Source organism: Perognathus longimembris, chromosome 11, assembly GCF_023159225.1.
Source record: "Perognathus longimembris pacificus isolate PPM17 chromosome 11, ASM2315922v1, whole genome shotgun sequence".
In the NCBI taxonomy this organism is placed as follows: Eukaryota; Metazoa; Chordata; class Mammalia; order Rodentia; family Heteromyidae; genus Perognathus; species Perognathus longimembris.
The window spans coordinates 22,128,109-22,147,515 of record NC_063171.1 but is presented as its reverse complement, the minus strand read 5'-3'; the positions used below and the strand labels follow the sequence as shown (position 1 = coordinate 22,147,515).

General features: G+C 35.9%; 1 protein-coding gene across 5 annotated transcripts in view; it reads left to right on the top strand.

The window, feature by feature from the left end:
* Window positions 1–19,407, top strand: part of Cep350 (centrosomal protein 350) — a 130,454-nt gene that overhangs the window by 41,053 nt on the left and 69,994 nt on the right. For all 5 annotated transcript variants that reach the window (XM_048357909.1, XM_048357911.1, XM_048357908.1 and 2 more), the window contains 6 exons: window positions 3,042–3,700; window positions 4,429–4,550; window positions 9,105–10,180; window positions 12,853–13,006; window positions 15,247–15,413; window positions 16,907–17,090. In XM_048357909.1, the coding sequence (XP_048213866.1) occupies window positions 3,042–3,700; window positions 4,429–4,550; window positions 9,105–10,180; window positions 12,853–13,006; window positions 15,247–15,413; window positions 16,907–17,090 (2,362 nt within the window). The remainder of the gene's footprint in view (window positions 1–3,041; window positions 3,701–4,428; window positions 4,551–9,104; window positions 10,181–12,852; window positions 13,007–15,246; window positions 15,414–16,906; window positions 17,091–19,407) is intronic.

Below are 19,407 nucleotides of genomic sequence, written 5' to 3'. Positions count from 1 at the left end.
CTCCATGCATGTCAGGCAAGCCCTCTACTGCTAAGCCACATTCCCAGCCAAGGCTGATATCTGTAGGAATGTAGTTCAGTGCCAGCCTAGGCCTAAATGCCTAGGAGACTATCTCCAAAATAACTGGTAAAGAGTCAGCTAGAGGTGTGGCTCAAATGGTAAAGTGTCAGTCAAGCATGTGGATCAAGCACAAGACCCTGATTTTACCATACACATGCACAGACAACCCCCCCCCCCCGCCCACCACACAAATTGCCATGTAAGAACTTAGGAAAGTACTAATAAGAATGCTTTAGGACTTCTCTTTCTTTTTTCCCTTTTTTTAAAAAAAAAATTGTAGCTCAAAAAGGAGGACATTTGCTATTGAGCTTATTTGGATAATCTCTACATGTGTTAATGGTCATCTTCACTAAGAATTGGGTTTTAAGTTACATTAATTATTTTAGCTGTCATTGTGACTATTGAATTGTTATTTTAATCAAATCTGTTTTGGGCCTTAGAATCAAGCCAGTGGGTCTCATATACAGGCAAACATTCAAAAGATTACATATTATTACTGTTACTGTTGTTGTTTTTATTATTATATTATAATTTGGACAGGTTAGAGAACAGGCCCTGAAAAGAAGTGATTTTTTTTTTCTGGGATATATAATTAAAGATGGTAAAATTTGGTATAAGATCCAGAACTCAAAAAAATTGACCCTGAAATCCATTGCTTTATTCTTTTTGAAGTATGTTGAGTGCTATTTGATTAACTTATATTCTTCATTAATACTAACCTTTTTTTTTCTGGTATCAAGGAATGAACTGTGATCTTGTTCAGATTTCTTGCTCATGACTGGCACGCTGCTATTTGAGCCACACCTCCAACCTGCTTTTTAAAAAATTTATTGTTAAGATGATGTACAGAAGGGTTACAGTTACATACTTAAGGTAGTGAGTACATATCTTGTCATACTTGTTACCCTCTTCCTCATTTTTCTCCCACCTTCCCTCTCCTCAACCCCAACTTTCATCAACCCCCCCCCCCACCTCTTTCATTTTTTTTTAACCTTCCCAGTGATGGACATCATCCTTGTAGTCTACAATGCTTACGAATTCTGTGAACATTAACAATAAAACAATTTCTTACAGGTCAAGTGATATGTACATTCCTTTCCTCTTGCTTAGTATAATTTATTCCCTCTTTTCTCTCATTTCTTCCCTCCCCTAGCTGCCCTTGAGTTGCTTAGTTCACTTTCATCAATGTCCATTGCAGCTCCAACCTGCTTTTTTGCTGATGAATTAGAGATGGAATCTCACTGAGTCTCCAGCTTCAGATGGCTGCGAACTTTTATCTTTCAGGTCTAAGACTACAAGCCATGAGTGACCCCCTGCATGAGCCATCCATGTCTAGCACATTAATGCTAGTTTGAAAAATGAACTATAAATATTTACAGGCCAGCTTTTCTTTGGGGGGAAGGGTTGATACTGGGGTGAGAACTCAGGGCCTTCTTTTGTTCAGCTTACTTACTTTGGTGGCACTCTGTCACTTAAACTATGCCTCCAACCTTACTTTTTATTGGTTAATTTGGATATAAGAGTATGGTGGACTTGCATAAACTGGCTTTGAGCCATGAGCTTTCTGGTCTCAGTAGGCATGAGCCCCCAAGCACTTGTCCAGCTTTTCTTTTCAGAAACAAAATTTGCCTTAGCTAATTGTGTTTCTGGAATGGATTCAGTAAGTAATGCAGTCATAATTGCAATTTGATATATAGTCAATAATATACTTTATATTTCTTCCTCTTTTCAAATAAGCTAACTCATGTGCATTGTAAATTAAGCCATGTCAACAAATACTGATATGATAAAATGGCTCCTTTATATATACTGTTTATTATTTATTAATTTGGTGATACCGAGATTTGAACTCATAGCCTTGTGCTTGCTAACTAAGCATGTAGTATACTGATTAATTACACCTCTAGCCAGTTTTTGAACTTCTTAATTTTGAAATTGCAAAAGAGATCTCACTTTATACCTGAGTATATGCCTGGACTGCATTTTACAGATATTTATTAAAATATAAATGTGAGCTGGGCACTGGTGGTTCACACCTGTAATCTTAGTAGCATCAGGAGGCTAAGATTTGAGCATTGTGGTTTCAAGCCAACTCAGGCAGTAAAATTTGAGAGACAGGACTTTTTAGTTAACCAGCAAAAAGCTGAAAGTAGAGCTGTGGTTCAAGTGTTAGCCAGCTTTGAGCAGAAAAGCTAAGGAGCAGCACCCATACTCTGAGTTCATGGCCCAGTAACAGCACCACAAAAAAAAAAAAAAAAAGAAGAAACCCTTTCTTTCTATATTTTTTTGGTTCTAATATTCCTTTGCTAAAAAAATTACTGACTTGTATGCAACTTTTTTGAAGAGGGAAATAGTAACATTAACTATGCATGTGAGATGAGATAGAAATAGTAATGTTAAATATTCACATCAATCATAAAATCTGCCCTTTTTACAGAAATATTAAAAGGTACATTAAAAGAAATCCAAGGAAATAACTTTTTCAAAGGACTGAAATTCTTTTATTTCTAAAAAAGGAAATTTTCTTTCCTCTTATAGCATTCTTTGGACTAGGATATTTGGGTTTAAGATCAATTTAATATTTTTTTAAATATTACATGCTTTTATTACAATTTAATTTTCTCTTTTATTTTTACACTTTACATGCTTTTATTATAAGACATCTGAACAAAAGAAAGAAATTCTTCCTTTGGTATTCACTAAGGTTTTTATTAGTAAAATAAAGAGTTTATATAGGGCTGGGAATTTGGCTTAGCGGTAGAGTGCTTGCCTAGCATGCATGAAGCCCTGGGTTTGATTCCTCAGCACCACATAAACAGAAAAAAGCCAGAAGTGGCACTGTGGCCCAAGAAGTAGAGTGGCTAGCCTTGAGCAAAAAGAAGCCAGGGACAGTGCCCAGGACCTGATTCCAAGCCCCAGGACTGGCAAAAAAATAGTGAATATAGAATTTTAATGTATCACTAACATTTCATACATTACAGGGGCTCATATTGGAAGAGCAGAATCAGATCCTAGGTTGGATGTTTCAAATAGACACCTTCCTCGAAGCTCAGAACGTTCAAGAAGTAGAGCCCGGTCTGAAAATAATACAAAGAAATCAGCACCATCTCTTTTAGACAATAAGCAACAGGATAATGTTGCCTTAAAGAAGGACTTTTTACCTGTTGAAATTCGTGGAATTCTTGATGATCTACAGCTGGATTCCACAGCTCAGACTGTGAAGCAAGAGACTGGAGAGATACAGAATCCGAAGTCATCCACATCTGTACCAGCTCCTCGGAGTCATAGCCTAGTGAAAAGAAAACCTGACAAAATAACAGCTAATGAAGATCCCCCTGTTATTTCCAAAAAGCGCCACTATGATACAGATGAGGTACGACAGTACATTGTTAGACAACAGGAGGAAAGGAAAAGGAAACAAAATGAAGAGAAGAAGGCTCAAAAAGAGGCTACTGAACAGAAAAACAAACGGTTACAAGAGCTCTACCGGAAACAGAAAGAGGCCTTTACTAAAGCAAAAAATGTGCCCTCGTCTGATCCATCAGCAGCTAGGCGACTACAGGAAACTTACTCCAAATTGCTAGCAGAAAAGACTTTGCTGGAAGAGCCAGCTCATCAACCTGTTACACAGGAAGCACAGGTAATAGTAACAGAAACACAAAGGTCAGAAAAAAGTTATTTGCTATACAATATTTAAAAATTACCCACCCTTCTATTATTCAGATAAATCCTGACATAATATTTATAACAGTCATGGCCTTTTATAAAATTTATTACATATGAAGAAAAATTTGGAAAATATGATGGAAAAAAGAGATGACTATTTAACATTGATTGCTACTGATGTCTTTTCTTTTGTCATTGCTGTTATATTCCTGCCTAGTTGTCATTGTAGTACTGAGTAAATACTTAGCCTATAATATATAGACTAGATTATGCTAATGAAATATTTAGTTTTGTGTATTTGTCAAAATTAGAAAATATTTTAGTTCTATGTGCTAGTATTTTTAGGAGAGTAACTGAATAAGCATGAGGCATTGCACACAGTTTTAAAAGATCATAACTGTGTGAAGGTTAGTTATACTACATTTTTTTATTTATGTGAAAAAACTGGAATTAAGAGGGATATTACTTTATCTTAATTATGCAGTTAGGATTAGATGTCCTTGAATTTTAGATGATGTTTGCTGTTAATTATAATAGTTGTTTTAGGGCAGACTGAATTTGAATTGGTTTTATTGTGTGGAAAAATACTCTGGCTTATGATCATTGTATAAACTGAAATGACTTTATGAGTTTCTTATGGGCTACTTGAAGAGACCTTTGTGATGAGAGTCAGGTTAATATCATCATGGCTTTTCCTTCCAGGCTAGACCAGGGTATCAGCCATCTGGGGAATCTGACAAAGAAAACAAAGTACAGGAACGTCCCCCAAGTGCATCTTCCAGTAGTGACATGTCTCTGTCAGAACCTCCACAGCCTCTTGCAAGGTAAAAAAAAGAATAAAAGATAATTTATTGTAGTCTGTGGTTTAGTGAATTTGTTAACTGACTTTTGTAGGCAGAAGGGCAGAGAGGTTTATTTAGAAATTGGCTAATATCTTCTAGTACATACTAAATCATGATGTACAGCTATATTTATTCTATGCCTTACTGTGTTTTTTGAATTTTAGCTGTAATTGATTGATTGTGCTGGTGATTGAATTTAGGGCCTTGCATATGTTAGGCAAATGCTTTTTCCAAACTATATCCTCAGCCCTTTATTAGTTATGTTCCAATTATAGTTAAATTTCCTTTGGTATTAGATTTATTCCTCATTAGTTGTCATGTAATATAAACTAGAATACATTAAGGAAATAGTTTTATGTATTTATCAGAACTAGAAATTATTCTGCTTTGGTGTGTCTTAAGAATAAGGACTGAATATACACCAGGTATTACACACAGTTTGAAAGACTTCAACTCAGGGTCCTTAATCCATTGTCAGTGTCAGTTCCTTCTTTAGTTGGAAACCCCTGTCTTCTCTGAAACAAACACATAATGAAAGTTTGTTGGATGGATATATCATAGCATAAGATTTCATGGTTACAAATTATACTTTGGAGAAGAGAAAGATTTTGAAACTCTGAGAGTGCACTAATAGAAATAAGTCACTTTACAGTTGAGGTTAATATACACCATTCTCTTTCCTCTCATCCCAGAGAATAAAATTGATAATATAACATTTATCGAGTATTTCTTATGTTTCAAATATTTTTTGCTACAGGTCAAACTCAGTCTAGCCATCTAAGAGATCTAACACTGAGCCAAATGTTTAGTATAGATAAGATTGTCTTTTCTGTTTTGTAGAAGAGGTGACTGAGACTTAAAATTTAATTTGTCTTCTCAAAGTCAAAACAGTAGTAGTGGAGGTAGGTTTGAACTTTAGGCAATCTGACTCCAAAAGCTAATGCTTTTAACAATTCTATGCATTTTGCTCTAATATGTAAAATGTTTCAAATGATTTTTTTACTGTTACAAATTTTCAAATTTCAGTCATAAATAAACTTTTGTTTTGTTTTGTTTTGTTTTTTTGGCCAGTCCTGGGGCTTGGACTCAGGGCCTGAGCACTGTCCCTGGCTTCCTTTTTGCTCAAGGCTAGCACTCTGCCACTTGAGCCACAGCGCCACTTCTGGCCATTTTCTGTATATGTGGTGCTGGGGAATTGAACCCAGGGCCTCATGTATATGAGGCAAGCACTCTTGCCACTAGGCCATATCCCCAGCCCCATAAATAAACTTTTTAAACATTATGAATACTTTCTGGGTAGGTAATACTCTTCATTTTAATATTGCTGTCAGCTTCCCTTACTGGATTCAGTCTTCAATTTTTGCCTTCCTCTGAGATGCATTATAATTCAAAGCAAGTTACTCAATATTGGAAGCATTCCAAACAGAAGTGTATTTTCAGACTCTAGTACGTTGAGCTAGTTTCTTTTCTTTCTCCTGCCTTTCCCTCCTCCTTTACAATTTCTTGCTGTGCATGCATGTATGTGCGTGCATATGTGTGCTGGCCCTGGAGCTTGAACTCAGGACCTAGGCATTGTTCTTGAGCTTATTCCCTCGAGGCTAGTGTTCTACAACCCTTAGTCCCTTAGCCACTCCACTTCCAGCTGAATTTTGGTGCATAATTGGAGATAAAGAAGCTCACACACTTTGCTGTTCTGCCTGGCTTCAAAGTGCAATCCTCAGTTCTCAGCCTCCTAAGTAGCTAGGAGTATAGGCATAAGCCACTGGTGTCAAGCTCTTTTTTCTTTTTTTTTTTTTTGCTTTTCAAAAAAATTAACACATAAAACTTGAACATACAATTTAGAAGGCATTGTATATCATGTTTTAATATGTGTCTCCTTCTTATTATCAATCCTTTGACCTATGGTACCTATTTGTTGCTTTCATTTTCTTACTTCTTCATTCTGGTTAATAGCTTTAACATCATTCTAAAAATTATATATATTTTTTGGCAGAACTTGGATTAGAACTGAGGGTCTTAGGCTTGCTATAGATAGATGCTCTACCTAGTAGGCCATGCCTCTAGCCCTTTTTCTGTTGGCTATTTTTTGATAGTATCTCACTTTCTGCCTACATTTGCACATGGACCACCCATTTTATGCTTTTTGTTGTTACTTCTTATTTCTTATCTTCTGTCTGCTAAGCTGGAGTCTCACAGACTTTTCTGTCTGGTCTAGTCTTGAGCCATGATCCTTCCATTCTTAGCCTCCTAAGTAGCTAGGATTATTGATATACACCACCATTTTATTTTATGGTTAGAATATCGCATTTCTTTTCCAAGCTTTTATTTTTTGGGTGGAGTGGGGTTTGTCTGTACTGGGTCTTGAACTCAGAGTCTGGGTACTGTCTCTTAGTTTTTGCACACAAGGCTGACGTTCTACCACTTGAACCACAGCTCCACTTTGAACTTCTTGCTGGTTAATTGGAGATAAGAGTCTACTTGGACTTGCTTTGAGTCATGATCTTTAATTCTCAGCTTCCTGAGTAGCTATGATTATAGGTGTGAACCACTGGTTCCTAGCTACTTTTCCATACTTTTTAATGCCCTATAATTTTATGTTACTTACCTGGAAAACTCCAAATTATGTATTTGACCTTGAACACTTAGAGATCTAGCTAAAAACTCATTTTACTAGGCTAGCCAAATTAATTGCTCCCTTATCTACATCCTACTGAACTTTATATATCTTTGCTTTAGTAATAGGACCTTATACTTTAGTTGTTTAATAGTCTATCAGCCTTGCTAGATCTTAAAATGATAAGGAAAAATTTGAATCTTAACTGGATTGTGTTTTTATTTTTATCTCCCCTTGTTTTGCTGTCAACATAGCACTTACATAAAATTGCCTTTTCTTAAATATTTGAATTTAAAACACTTTCAGTGGGCTGGGAATATGGCCTAGTGGTAGAGTGCTTGCCTCGTGTACATGAAGCCTTGGGTCCGATTCCTCAGCACAACATATATAGAAAAAGCCAGAAGTGGTGCTTTGGCTCAAGTGGTAGAGTGCTCACCTTGAGCAAGAAGCCAGGGATAACAGTGCTCAGGCCCTGAGTTCAAGCCCCAGGACTGGCAAAAACCAAAAACCAAACAAAAAAACCCAGCAAAAATACTTTCAGTATCTTTTCTTCTTATTTTGATACTGCTGGGTTTGAATTCAGAGCCTTTTGCTTGCTAGCATGTAGTACTTCTTGAGCCACACCTCCAGTCCTTTTTCCTTTATTTTCCTAACTAGGGTCTTACATATGTGCCCTGGTTAGCCCTCACTAGTATCTCATTATGCTATAATTTCCTTTGTATTCCTACTACTAGTAGCATAGTTTAGACCCTAATATCTTTCATTTTTAACAGTCTATATTCTGTGGCATATACTCTATATTCTAGTCTTTTAGTCCATTCTTTTTTGCAGCCCTTCACTATGAAAGAATTAAACCTTCAACCAAATCTTGCTTGACATACTTGTTTCTTTATCACTTTGGTCTTTTCTAGGTGGGTTTTTTTTTTTTTTGCCCACTTATAATACTTAACATTTCATTTAGCCTGAAACTGCAGCCTTTAGACAGATGATATTTGAATCAAATTTGGGCTTTTTGTTGTGTGTGTGGCAGGCATGGCTCCCAGTTTTCTGTCACCTGCAGATTTGATAAGTATATCTTCATGTCATCTTCTAAAAATAATGGATAAGACCAAGTGAAAAATTTGATGTTATTCTTTTAATAGTTAATATCTGGTATATTAGTTGATAAAAAGCAGTTTGCTAAACCATATTATGGTAATGATATAATCTTGCTTTTTTTTTTTTTTTTTTTTTTGCTGGTCTTGGGGCTTGAACTCAGGGCCTAGGCGTTATCCCTGAGCCTTTTTTTTGTGCTCAAGGCTAGTGCTCTACCACTTGAGCAAAGCATCACTTCCAGTTTTTTTGAGTAGTTTATTGGAGGTAGAGTCTCTTGGGGACTTTTTTGCCTGGGCTGGCTTCAAATTGCGATCCTCAGATCCCAGCCTTCTGAGTAGCTAGGATTATAAATGTGAGCCACCAGCATCCAGCTGTAATCTCACTTTTGTTCAAACAAAACCACCAAAGCATAACATAGATACAGATACAGATACAGATGGATGGATGGATGGATGTTAGGAAGGGTATAAATATAAATAAACCTATTAATCATTCATTTTGATTGTTTAGCTATGAGTAATTTTATCCTATGTTTTTCTTTCCTTTGAGATACTTTGATTGAACTTAGAGACTTGTGCTTGTTAGACAAACAAGCATTCTCTTGGGCTATAACTACCCTAGTCTATTTTTTTTCAAGTGTCTATGCATTACTTAAGGTAGTGGAGGGAAACAAAATGAACAAATGATGATTTGGGGCTTGGGATGTAGCTCAGAGGTAAAGTGCTTGAGTAACCTCTGGACTTGATCTCCAGCACAGCAAGAACAGAGAAAAAGAAATTAGTTGTGAGTTGCTGTGTTAAATAACAAATTGTAACTTCCATTTACAGAAGAGACTTGGTAGACTCTACATGGATGCAGCCTGACAGATTGAGCCCACAAGTTCACAGTTCTCAACCACAGCCTCTTGTTGGAACAGCTGGAAATTTACTGTCCCATCTCTTGAATCTAGAACATGTAGGAATTTTGCACAAAGATTATGAATCTGTTTTACCAGCCAAGAAGAATCATAATACGGCTTCAGGACCATTAAGTTTTACACCTCAACAATTTCTGACCTCACCAGCTACAAATCCAGATGCCTTGTTAAAACCTAGTGCCATCCAGTATAAGAGTAAACTGGATCGTATTGAAGCCTTGAAAGCAACAGCTGCTTCTTTGTCTAGTAGAATTGAAAGTGAAGCCAAAAAATTAGCTGGAGCCAACATTAACTATGGATCGGTTTGGAGTACTGAGTGTGATGTACAGCAAGCACCTCAAGAAGATGGACCTTGGACCAAAGTGTTAAGTCCACCTGTGAAAGAAGATACAGAAGATGTTTTCTCGGCCAGAATTCAAAAGATGTTAGGAACCTGTGCATCTCATGCAACTTTTGATGATGATCTTCCTGGTGTAGGCAACCTTAGTGAATTTAAGAAGCTTCCTGAGATGATAAGACCTCAGAGTGCCATATCAAGCTTCAGAATGAGGTCCCCTGGTCCCAAACCAGGAGGGCTGCTGGCACAATTGTGTAAGAGACAGACTGACTCTTCTAGCTCTGATGTACAAGCTGGTTCTCAAGAAAAAGCCAAAATGTCTCTTTGCTCCAGCACAGACTCAGTTAGTGAAGGGCCTCTTCTTAGTGAAGGGAGTCTCTCTGAAGAAGAAGGAGGCCAGGATAGACAGCCTCTTTTGAAGGCAGCAGAAATCTTAAAAGAAAAGGAATTTTGTGCTGGGGAAAGAAATTCTTATGAGCCCATCAAAGAGTTTCAGAAGGAAGCTGAGAAATTTTTGCCAATTTTCGGGCACCTAGGTGATATGCATAGCAAGGGACCATGGGAAGAATTGGCAAAGGGAAGTCCACATAGTGTCATTAATATTTTTACCAAATCATATCAGCTGTATGGAAAAGGAGAGAAAAATAAAGGTGGGTACTATCTGGATGTTATCTTAAGATAAGTTATTTTTATAATTTCTCTACAAAATTTATACTTAAGCCCACATTTTTCATTCTCATTACTTGAATATTGTAGACTCAGTATCCATATTAAATACATGATGGATCTGTAAGGTTAGTTAACTAGAGCATTAATAGTTTAATCTTTAAATTTATTTTGTAGTTTTTGTTGTTGTAGAAATATTGATTCAGTTTAGAGAAACTCATAGGTGATGTGTTCAGTATTGGATATATTAGGTTTTCTGTAGCCGTACTTAAATATTTAGACAAGTTAAATATATTTTTGTGTGTATTATTATTTATATTAAGGCCTGGATTCTGTCTGTTAGCTTTTTTGGCTAAAGGCTGATGCTCTACAAGTTGAGCTACAGCTCTACTTCCAGCTTTTCTGGTTAATTGGAGATAAGAGTCTCACAGACTTTTCTGTCTGGGCTGGCTTCAAACTGCAATCCTCAGATCTCAGCCTCCTGAATAGCTAGAATTATAGGTATGACCCACTGGCACCCGGCTTAAGTGTGTTTCTTAAAACACACTTCTTAAAACACAGTGATTTATGACTCCTGATAATATAGTGGTTAAGAAATGAGTAGGGCAAGGTAGTTTCATGGAAACTACAGAAATACTGTTAAAACTAATTTCAGACTTTGAATAACAATGTAGCTATATATATATATATTTGAGGCTTAAGATAACTTTACGTATGTGTGTGTATGTATGTATTAATGAATGAATGTAATTCTGGGGATGGCCTTGTAAATCTTTTTACATGCTTGGCAAGTACTCTACCACTGAGCTATGTTTTCATCTCCTAAGACTAGCTTCTGAATTTTTTTTTATTCTGTAGTTTTACATTATAACTTCCATCTTCAGTGAAGGTTCAGCTCCTTTTGTCTCTTTCTCTTTTATTTTGGTGGATTCTAGCCAGCTTTATACTAACGGCTTTATAACTTCTTGGAAACTTTTACTCTATGTAAGCAGCAAATTATGACAAATTAATTTTTCATTTTTGTCTCATGCTCAACTGGCCATCACATTGCTATTTCCTAGGATTTATATTTAAGCACTTCTTTATGATCGTATGTAGTCTTTTATATACTTATTCTATTTCAAAATTCAATTCAAATTTTTCTTGACTTTAAAGTTCTTTTGAGTTTTTTTCCTTTAAAAAATTTTTTTAACTTAAGGCCTAGCACTTGCTAGCAAATGCTCTGCCACCTTTTTAAAAATTGCTTTTGATAAAAGAAACCTATGGAAATCAACACTTTTATTTTTTACTAGCATACATAATTATATGGTAGGGGTCATTGTGACATTGCCACATGCTTACAATATATTTCAACAATCTCCTTCCCTCTATCACTCTCCCTTCTCTTCCCCATTTCAGAAAGTTTCATTGTTTTATTTTAATATATACAATCTGCTTCTTTAATATTCATCATCTTTTACCTTCCTTGTCAGTTCAGTCCTGCCTTGTAAGACTTTATTTGTAATAAGAAATTTGTTGTTAAATTCTTATATTACTTGGGTTTGTTTTGATAGTACTGGAGTTTGAATTCAAGGCCTTGTAATTCAGTTGGTTTGTTTGCTTGGCTGGCATTCTACTACTAAAGTCATACCTGTAGCTCTCCTTGTTTTGTTTTGTGCCTATATTAGGGCTTGTACTCTAATCCTAGCTGCTGTCTTTTAGCTTTTTCCCTCAAGCTGGCACTCCACCACTTGGGCAACAACTTGACTTCCAACTTTATGCTGGTAAAGTAGATAAGAATATCACAGACTTTCTTGTCCCGACAACTTTAAACTGCATTCCTTACATCTCAGCCTACTGAGTAGTCAGGATTATAAGCATGATACACTAGCTATGGCAGCCTGACTTTGTTTGTTTGTTTTACTTAGTCTCACAGACATTTCTATCTGTGCTGGCTTTAAGCAACAGTCCAGGTTTCAGACTCCTGAGTAGATAGGATTATAGGCATGAACCACTAGCACTCAGCTAGATTTTCATTCAATTAAATTCATTCATTCATTCATTTATTCATTCAGGTTGGTCCTGGTTCTTGAACTCTGCGCCTGGGTACTGTCCCTGAGCTCTTCATCTCAAGGCTAGTAGTGCTCTACCACTTTGAGCCACAGTGCCACTTCCAGTTTTCTGGTGGTTAGTTGAAGAGTCTCATGGACTATTCTGCCCGGGTTGGCTTTGAACTGGTACCCTTAGATCTCAGACTCCTGAGTAGCTAGGATTATAGGCGTGAGCCACCCATGCCCACCTGGCTTACATTTTCATTTTTTATAGTTATCCTGAAATGTTGAGAGATGAAATAATAGGCTATGTGGGATTTGCTTCAAAATTATCTGTGAGACATGATGAGAAGAATAGGAGTTTTAACAATTGCTTCCTATTGGTCGTTGTTGAAGCTGAGTAATAGATACTTTGATTTCCTTATGCTTTGTTATTTTCATTTATACCTGAAAATTTTCCTAATAGAATCTTAAAAAAAGTACTTTGGTAGATAAAAAATTGAAAATAAACCCTAGTAAAAGCAATCAAGACTGTATGTCATCAATCTCCATTTTGTAGAATGTTTTGCTTTGCTTATAGTTCTTTAATTTTTGTTTTTTAACTGTGCTTCAATCATTTCTTTTAGCTGGTTTTGAAGACAGATTAGATAGAGGAACATCAGCATCACAGCCTTTGAATGCCCTCACAACTCCTCTAAGCAGTGTTTCATATGAAGATGATTTTGTCTCCTCTCCAGGGAGTGGAACTTTGACAGAAAAAAAATCAACTCTTGAATCTAAGTAAGCAACGTGGACTAAAATCTGAAGAGTAAAAGAAATGTACAAATGAGAACTGTGGTTTGAAAATAAGTCAAAATTTCTTGTTGAATGATACATTTCGAGGCAGTATAGCAGCAGAACAGCATGGTCTCTGTTTAGTTGCTTGTGCTTGTACATTTCACTTAACCTCTTTGTGCATAAGCTTCCTTTGTTTTCAAATGGAGAAAATATTAGTACCTGCCTGCATCACAGAATTCTTAAGTGTTTAGTTGAATATAAAATACTTAAAAGGGGGGCTGGGAATATGGCCTAGTGGCAAGAGTGCTTGCCTGCTCTACATGAAGCCTTGGGTTTGATTCCTCAGCACCATATATATAGAAAATGGCCAGAAATGGCGTCGTGGCTCAAGTGGCAGAGTGCTAGCCTTGAGCGGGAAGAAGCCAGGGACAGTGCTCAGGCCCTGAGTCCAAGGCCCAGGACTGGCAAAAATAAATAAATAAATAAATAAAGCAACCAAAAAACATAAAAAGCTTGGTGCATAGTAAGCAGAGGTTAGGTTGCCAAATCAGTCTGTGAATCTCCTGTAGAGTATATTAGGAAATTATCCTGTAATGTACTAAAGTAAGGAGCTTAAAAGAAATGTTTTTCTGTGGTAGAATTAAGGAAGATCAGTAAACACTTGATCTGAGATCCTGAGTAATATATATATATATATATATATATATATATATATATATACACACACACACATATATATATATGCTTATATATGTATATATTTAAATCAGGAAACCATCTAAAATTTTATAAAATTTTAAAAAGGAGTAGTTGTGATGATCTGTAACATCTGGTAATTATTGAGCATTTAATGTACAAGACCTAGGACTGAAATACTTTATATTAACTCATTTTTTTAATTACCTGAATGGGTATTATATTGTTAAAATTCCTATTAGAGAAGAAACTGATGTGACTTATTAAGTGAAGTAGACTTTGCTGGGAAGAATTTTATCTTTAAAAATGGTTAAAATAAGTGAAAATTCTAATTACATGAACTAGTTTACTTAATTAAAATAAACATTTGATTCTTCATATTTTTTGCAAACCAAAGTTATAGTACACTTAAAATTATTTGATGAGCTCACAACATACAACTGGAATAACAGAAACAAACATTAAACTCATAGTAAGACAGGTATAGTTTTAACTTATGAGCTATAAGAAAAGATTTTAGAAGATTTTTAAAGATTTAATGTTGTGACATTTAACATCATCAGTTAATACAATTTAATGCATTTTATTTGCAGGTTAAAGTTACTATTCTCTGTAAGCTTACTGGATAGAAATAGTTATACTGTATAAAATTACAAAGTTGAATAGAAATCAAGATCAAACTTTGTAGTATTTAACAGTATATTTTTTCTCTTCCACATCTGAATTATTAGTTTATATTGGCTCAGCTATAGTAAACAATTCACTTGACATTTTTCGGAGTAATAAATTGAGCCATAGAGAACATAGAGAACAATCCAGGCTTTATACTAACAAGGAAAAAAGCAGAATGGGAGCCACCTTTGATTACAGTTAATTTCTTCTGGTGATTAAATAGATTTTTAAATGTCTTTAGTTTAACCATGTTATAAGACCTTTTTATTATTTTTTTGATTGTTATAAAAGTTTATTTAATACAAAGTTTAATATGAAATATATATGAACATTTTTCTTTTCTTTTTTTTTTTGCCAGTTATGAGGCTTGAACTTGGGGCATGGGCGCTGTCCTTGAGCTCTTTTTGCTCAAGGCAAGCACTCTACCACTTGAGCCACCGCAACACTGCTGGCTTTTTCTTTGTATGTGGTACTGAGGAATCGAACACAGAGCTTCATGCATGTCAGGCAAGCACTCTACCACTAGGCCAAACTCCTGGCCCCACGACCCAATTTTTATATCAGTAAAAATAAGAGACATGGAGTTCTGTGCTCAAAGTTTTTAACCTTTCAAGGCTTCTAACATAATCTTATTTTCTTAGTTTCTTCTATTTCAATATTGCATTGCTCTCTAGTTGCCATCTCTGTACACTACCAAAAAATTCATAAAGGGAGTTAGTCCTCACAATATTTTTTGACATTTCTTTTAATTTTAGCAACTTGTCAGGGTTGGGCTTGATTGTGTCTATTCTATACATTCAAAATTGCTTGGAAATAGGATTGTGGCCTCACTCAGACTTTGTACTTTTTCAGCCACTTTTACTTTTTCTTTACAGTATTGGTAGCAATTTAAGCATTAAGGAGGGCCATTCTAGCAGAAAACCTGCCTATGATCTTTCTTCTACCGATGTTACCTCTCAGCACTCATCAGGAGCCCTGTCTGCTGCATCATCTCATTCATCTACTTCTAAAGGAAAGAAAGGAAAAAAGGAGAAGAGAGAATGTAAGTAGAATTTTGTATGGTGACTTTTTCTCTTACCAGTGATTTTTTAGTAGTGCTCTAAAGTTATGATTTTATTCCATAAGAAATTAGAGGAATTTCTTCATGATAGTAAAGGCATGATAGTACATTCCTGTAATACCAGCTACTCAGGAGGTAGAGATCAGGATGAATATACTTGAGGCCAGACTGGATAAAAAGTTAGCTAAACCCATCCCAACAAATAAGCTGGATGTATTAGTACATGTCTATAGTCCCAGTTGTGTGGGAAGCATAGGAAGGATTATGGTACAAGGATAGCCTACGCAAAAAATGTGAGACCCTAGCCAAAAATATAACTAAAGCAAAAAAATAATATTTTTTCAGTAATCTCAATACGATATATCTCTATAAAATAAGGTTATTTATTTTGGTGCCTTGTCTTGGGGCTTGAGCCTTGAGCATTTTTGCTAAAGGCTAGGCTCTGCCACTTGAGCCACAGCTCCACTTTTATCTTTTTGGTGGTTAATCAGAAATCAGAATCTTACAGACTTTCCTGTCTGAAGAGGCTTTGCAATGCAATCCTAAGATGTCAGCCTCTCGAGTTGCTAGGATTATAGATACCTGGCAAAGTAAGTTTATTCTTTTTTTTTGCCAGTCCTGGGCCTTGGACTCAGGGCCTGAGCACTGTCCCTGGCTTCTTTTTTGCTCAAGGCTAGCACTCTGCCACTTGAGTCACAGCGCCACTTCTGGCCATTTTCTGTATATGTGGTGCTGGGGAATCGAACCCAGGGCTTCAAGTATACAAGGCAAGCGCTCTTGCCACTAGGCCATATCCCCAGCCCCAGTAAGTTTATTCTTTTTTTTTTTTTTTGGCCAGTCCTGGGGCTTGGGCTCTGGGCCTGAGCACTGTCCCTGGCTTCTTTTTGCTCAAGGCTAGCACTCCTGCCACTTGAACCACAGCGCCACTTCTGGCCATTTTCTGTATATGTGGTGCTGGGGAATCGAACCCAGGGCCTCATGTATATGAGGCACTCTTGCCACTAGGCCATATCCCCAGCCCAGTAAGTTTATTCTTAATCAGAAAATATAAACTTTTTTCCTTATGAATCTGGCTATGGAATTTTCAAGAAGAATTGTGTAACTCTGTTGGAAGCGAATGCTATTTTTCTCTGTTGGAAGCGAATACGATTTTTCTCTTACCTCAGCATTATATCATTAAAAATCCTTTTTTGTTTGGTTGTTTATAATATACTTAGCTTCCTTTTATTACTGGTTGAACGAAGAGCCATTTATTTATTAATATCAAGTAGAAGGTATTGATGGAAGACTTCACTTAAATGAGCCAGAAAGATGAAGTACTTTAATTTAGATATAGAAAACACATTCTAAATATAAGTTAAATTTCAAATATTTTTTCCCATACTTTTAAATTACTATATTAAAACCTACAGATTAGCTATATAGCTCAGGTCTCTAATGATGTTAGTCGTATTTATAAGAAATTTGTGTTCCAGGGTTGGATTCATTCACTGGAAATGTCCAGACCTCACTTGATGAGGGAAAAGTACAATCTAGTTCTGAACGTGGCTCCCATCAAGGAAAGAAATCTAGGACCAGTAGTAAACTTTCTGTTAAAGATTATGAGCAGATTTTTGATACTGAAAGCACTTTAGAAGAACTTTCTGGGCACTCTGTGAGGTAATATTTTATATTTTGAGTCATATATAATTAAAATAATATTGTTGTTCAAAGTATCCATTTGGTAAATTTCAACATGTTAACTGCATGTCTGCGCTACTGTAAGATTGTGTACACTGTGAATAGAGTAGACTTTATAACTTAGTTTGCAACTCTAGACTATGTTTTAGAATATAATCACCTTTCACTTCAAGTGCTATAATCTTTCTAGGAATTTGTACCTCAAGTACAACTTCTACTTTTGTTCCTGAAAGCCCTTTATTGCCATAGCCTACTTCACTGTTTTTTGCCCAAGCATCTACTTTCCTAGAATGAAGGGAAGACAGTTAACTTGAACAACCTAATTCAACTTGAAGTGTTTTCACTGATCTACCATAAAGAATCTCATTTCCTTGCCTACAAATTTTGCTTCTCAGCTGTTTTCTTTAACACTTTAAATACAACTTCTTGGTATCTTTTTGTCATATTGTTGATATTATTTATTCCTCTGAGGTTTTCTCTCCTGTGCAGCTTACTAGCCACTCCAATTTTGAAATGTCACTCTTATTGCTGACCACAAAGCTTGCACACTCTGTGCTTTTAAAATCTTCTTTTTAACATTATTTATCACATATTTACTTACTGCTTATAAATGAACTGTAGTCATAGCTTCCTGTATAGTTCCTGGTCCATTGTTCACATGACTTTAAATATGCACTGATTCTGTCCTTCTTTAAATTGAGGCTCTAAAGGAGCACAGATTGATCTTTCTTCACTAACTCCTTTTCTTCCTCCCTTAAGGAGTATATATTGGATATTAATCCTTTGTGTGATATATTGCTGATAAAGATCTTTTCCCAATTGGTTGGCTATCTTTCTGGTTTAGTCATTATTTCCTTTGCTGTGTAGAAACTTTATTTTGATGTAACCCCATTTGTCAAGTCTCCTATCTGTGGTACCCTTGGGTCTCTATTCAAGAAGGTCCTGCGTATACCTATAAGTGCTAATGTTTCTCCTACTCTCTGTTGAGTAGTTTCAGAGTTTGGGGTCCGATGTTGAGGTCTTTGATCCACCTTGAATTGATATTAGTGCATGGTGACAGGAATGGATCCACTTTTAGTTTTCTGCATATTGCTTCCCAACACCAGTTATTGAAGAGGCTATGTTTTTTTTTTCACTGTGTGTCCTTGGCTCCTTAGTCAAATATCAGATGACTATAAGTATTTCTGGTTCTTCTAATCTGTTCCATTGATCTTTGGGTCTATTTTTTTTTTTTTTTTGCCAATATCAAGCAGTTTTTGTTATTATGGCTCTTTAGTAGTTTGAAATCTTGTATTGTGATAATGCCCATGTTGTTTTTGTTTTTGGCCTAGAATTGCTTTGTCTATTCTGTCTTTTGGTGTTCCATATGAGTTTTTATGTGGTTTTCTCAATTTTGATAGGGATTGCATTGAATTTGTGTATCATTTTTGGCAGTATGACCATTTTCACAATAGTGATTCCACCTATCCATGAATATGGAAGTTCCTTCAATTTCCTGGGATCCTCTTTGATTTCTTTTTTCAGATTTTATTAGTTTTCTCTATAAAGATCTTTTACATCTGTGGTTAGGTTAATTCCTAGGTCTTTGTTTTTTTTATTTTGAGACTATTGCAATGGGGTTGTTTTTATGAGTTCCGTTTCTGCTTGCACATTGCTGGCATAAAGAAAGTCTACTGATTTTTATAGGTTAATTTTGTATCTTGCTACTTTGCCAAAGTGGCTGATCAGCTCTAGGAGCTTGGGAGTGGAGTTTTTTGGTCCTTTAGGTATAAGCTCATGTCATCTACAAATAGGGATAGTTTAATTTCTTCTTTCCTTATGCGAATCCTTTTTATGTCCGTTTTTTGCTTTCTTGCTCTGGCTAAGAATTCCAGAACTATATTGAAGAGGAGAGGAGAGTGAGCACCCTTGCCTTGTTTCTGACTTTAGGGGGAAAATGGTTGTAGTTTTTACCTATTTAGTATAATGTTGGCTGTTGGTCTGTCATATATAACCATTATTGTTTTAAGGAATGTTCCTTCTATTCCTAGTTTCTACAGAGCTTTTAACATGAATGGTTGTTGTATTTTTCCAAAGGCTTTTTCTGCATTTATTGAGATGATCCTGTGGTTTTGCTGTTGCTGAATATACTTTTTAAAAATAATTTTTATTTAAATAGTTGTGTAAAGGGGCTTCCATTCAACATCTCAATTTCTCTGTATAGTGCCTCTTGATCAGTGTCACCTCTTCTAGTATTCTCTGACATTTCATCTATCTCAACCCTACCTGTATCCTCAAGTTTCCCAGTTCCTTTTTA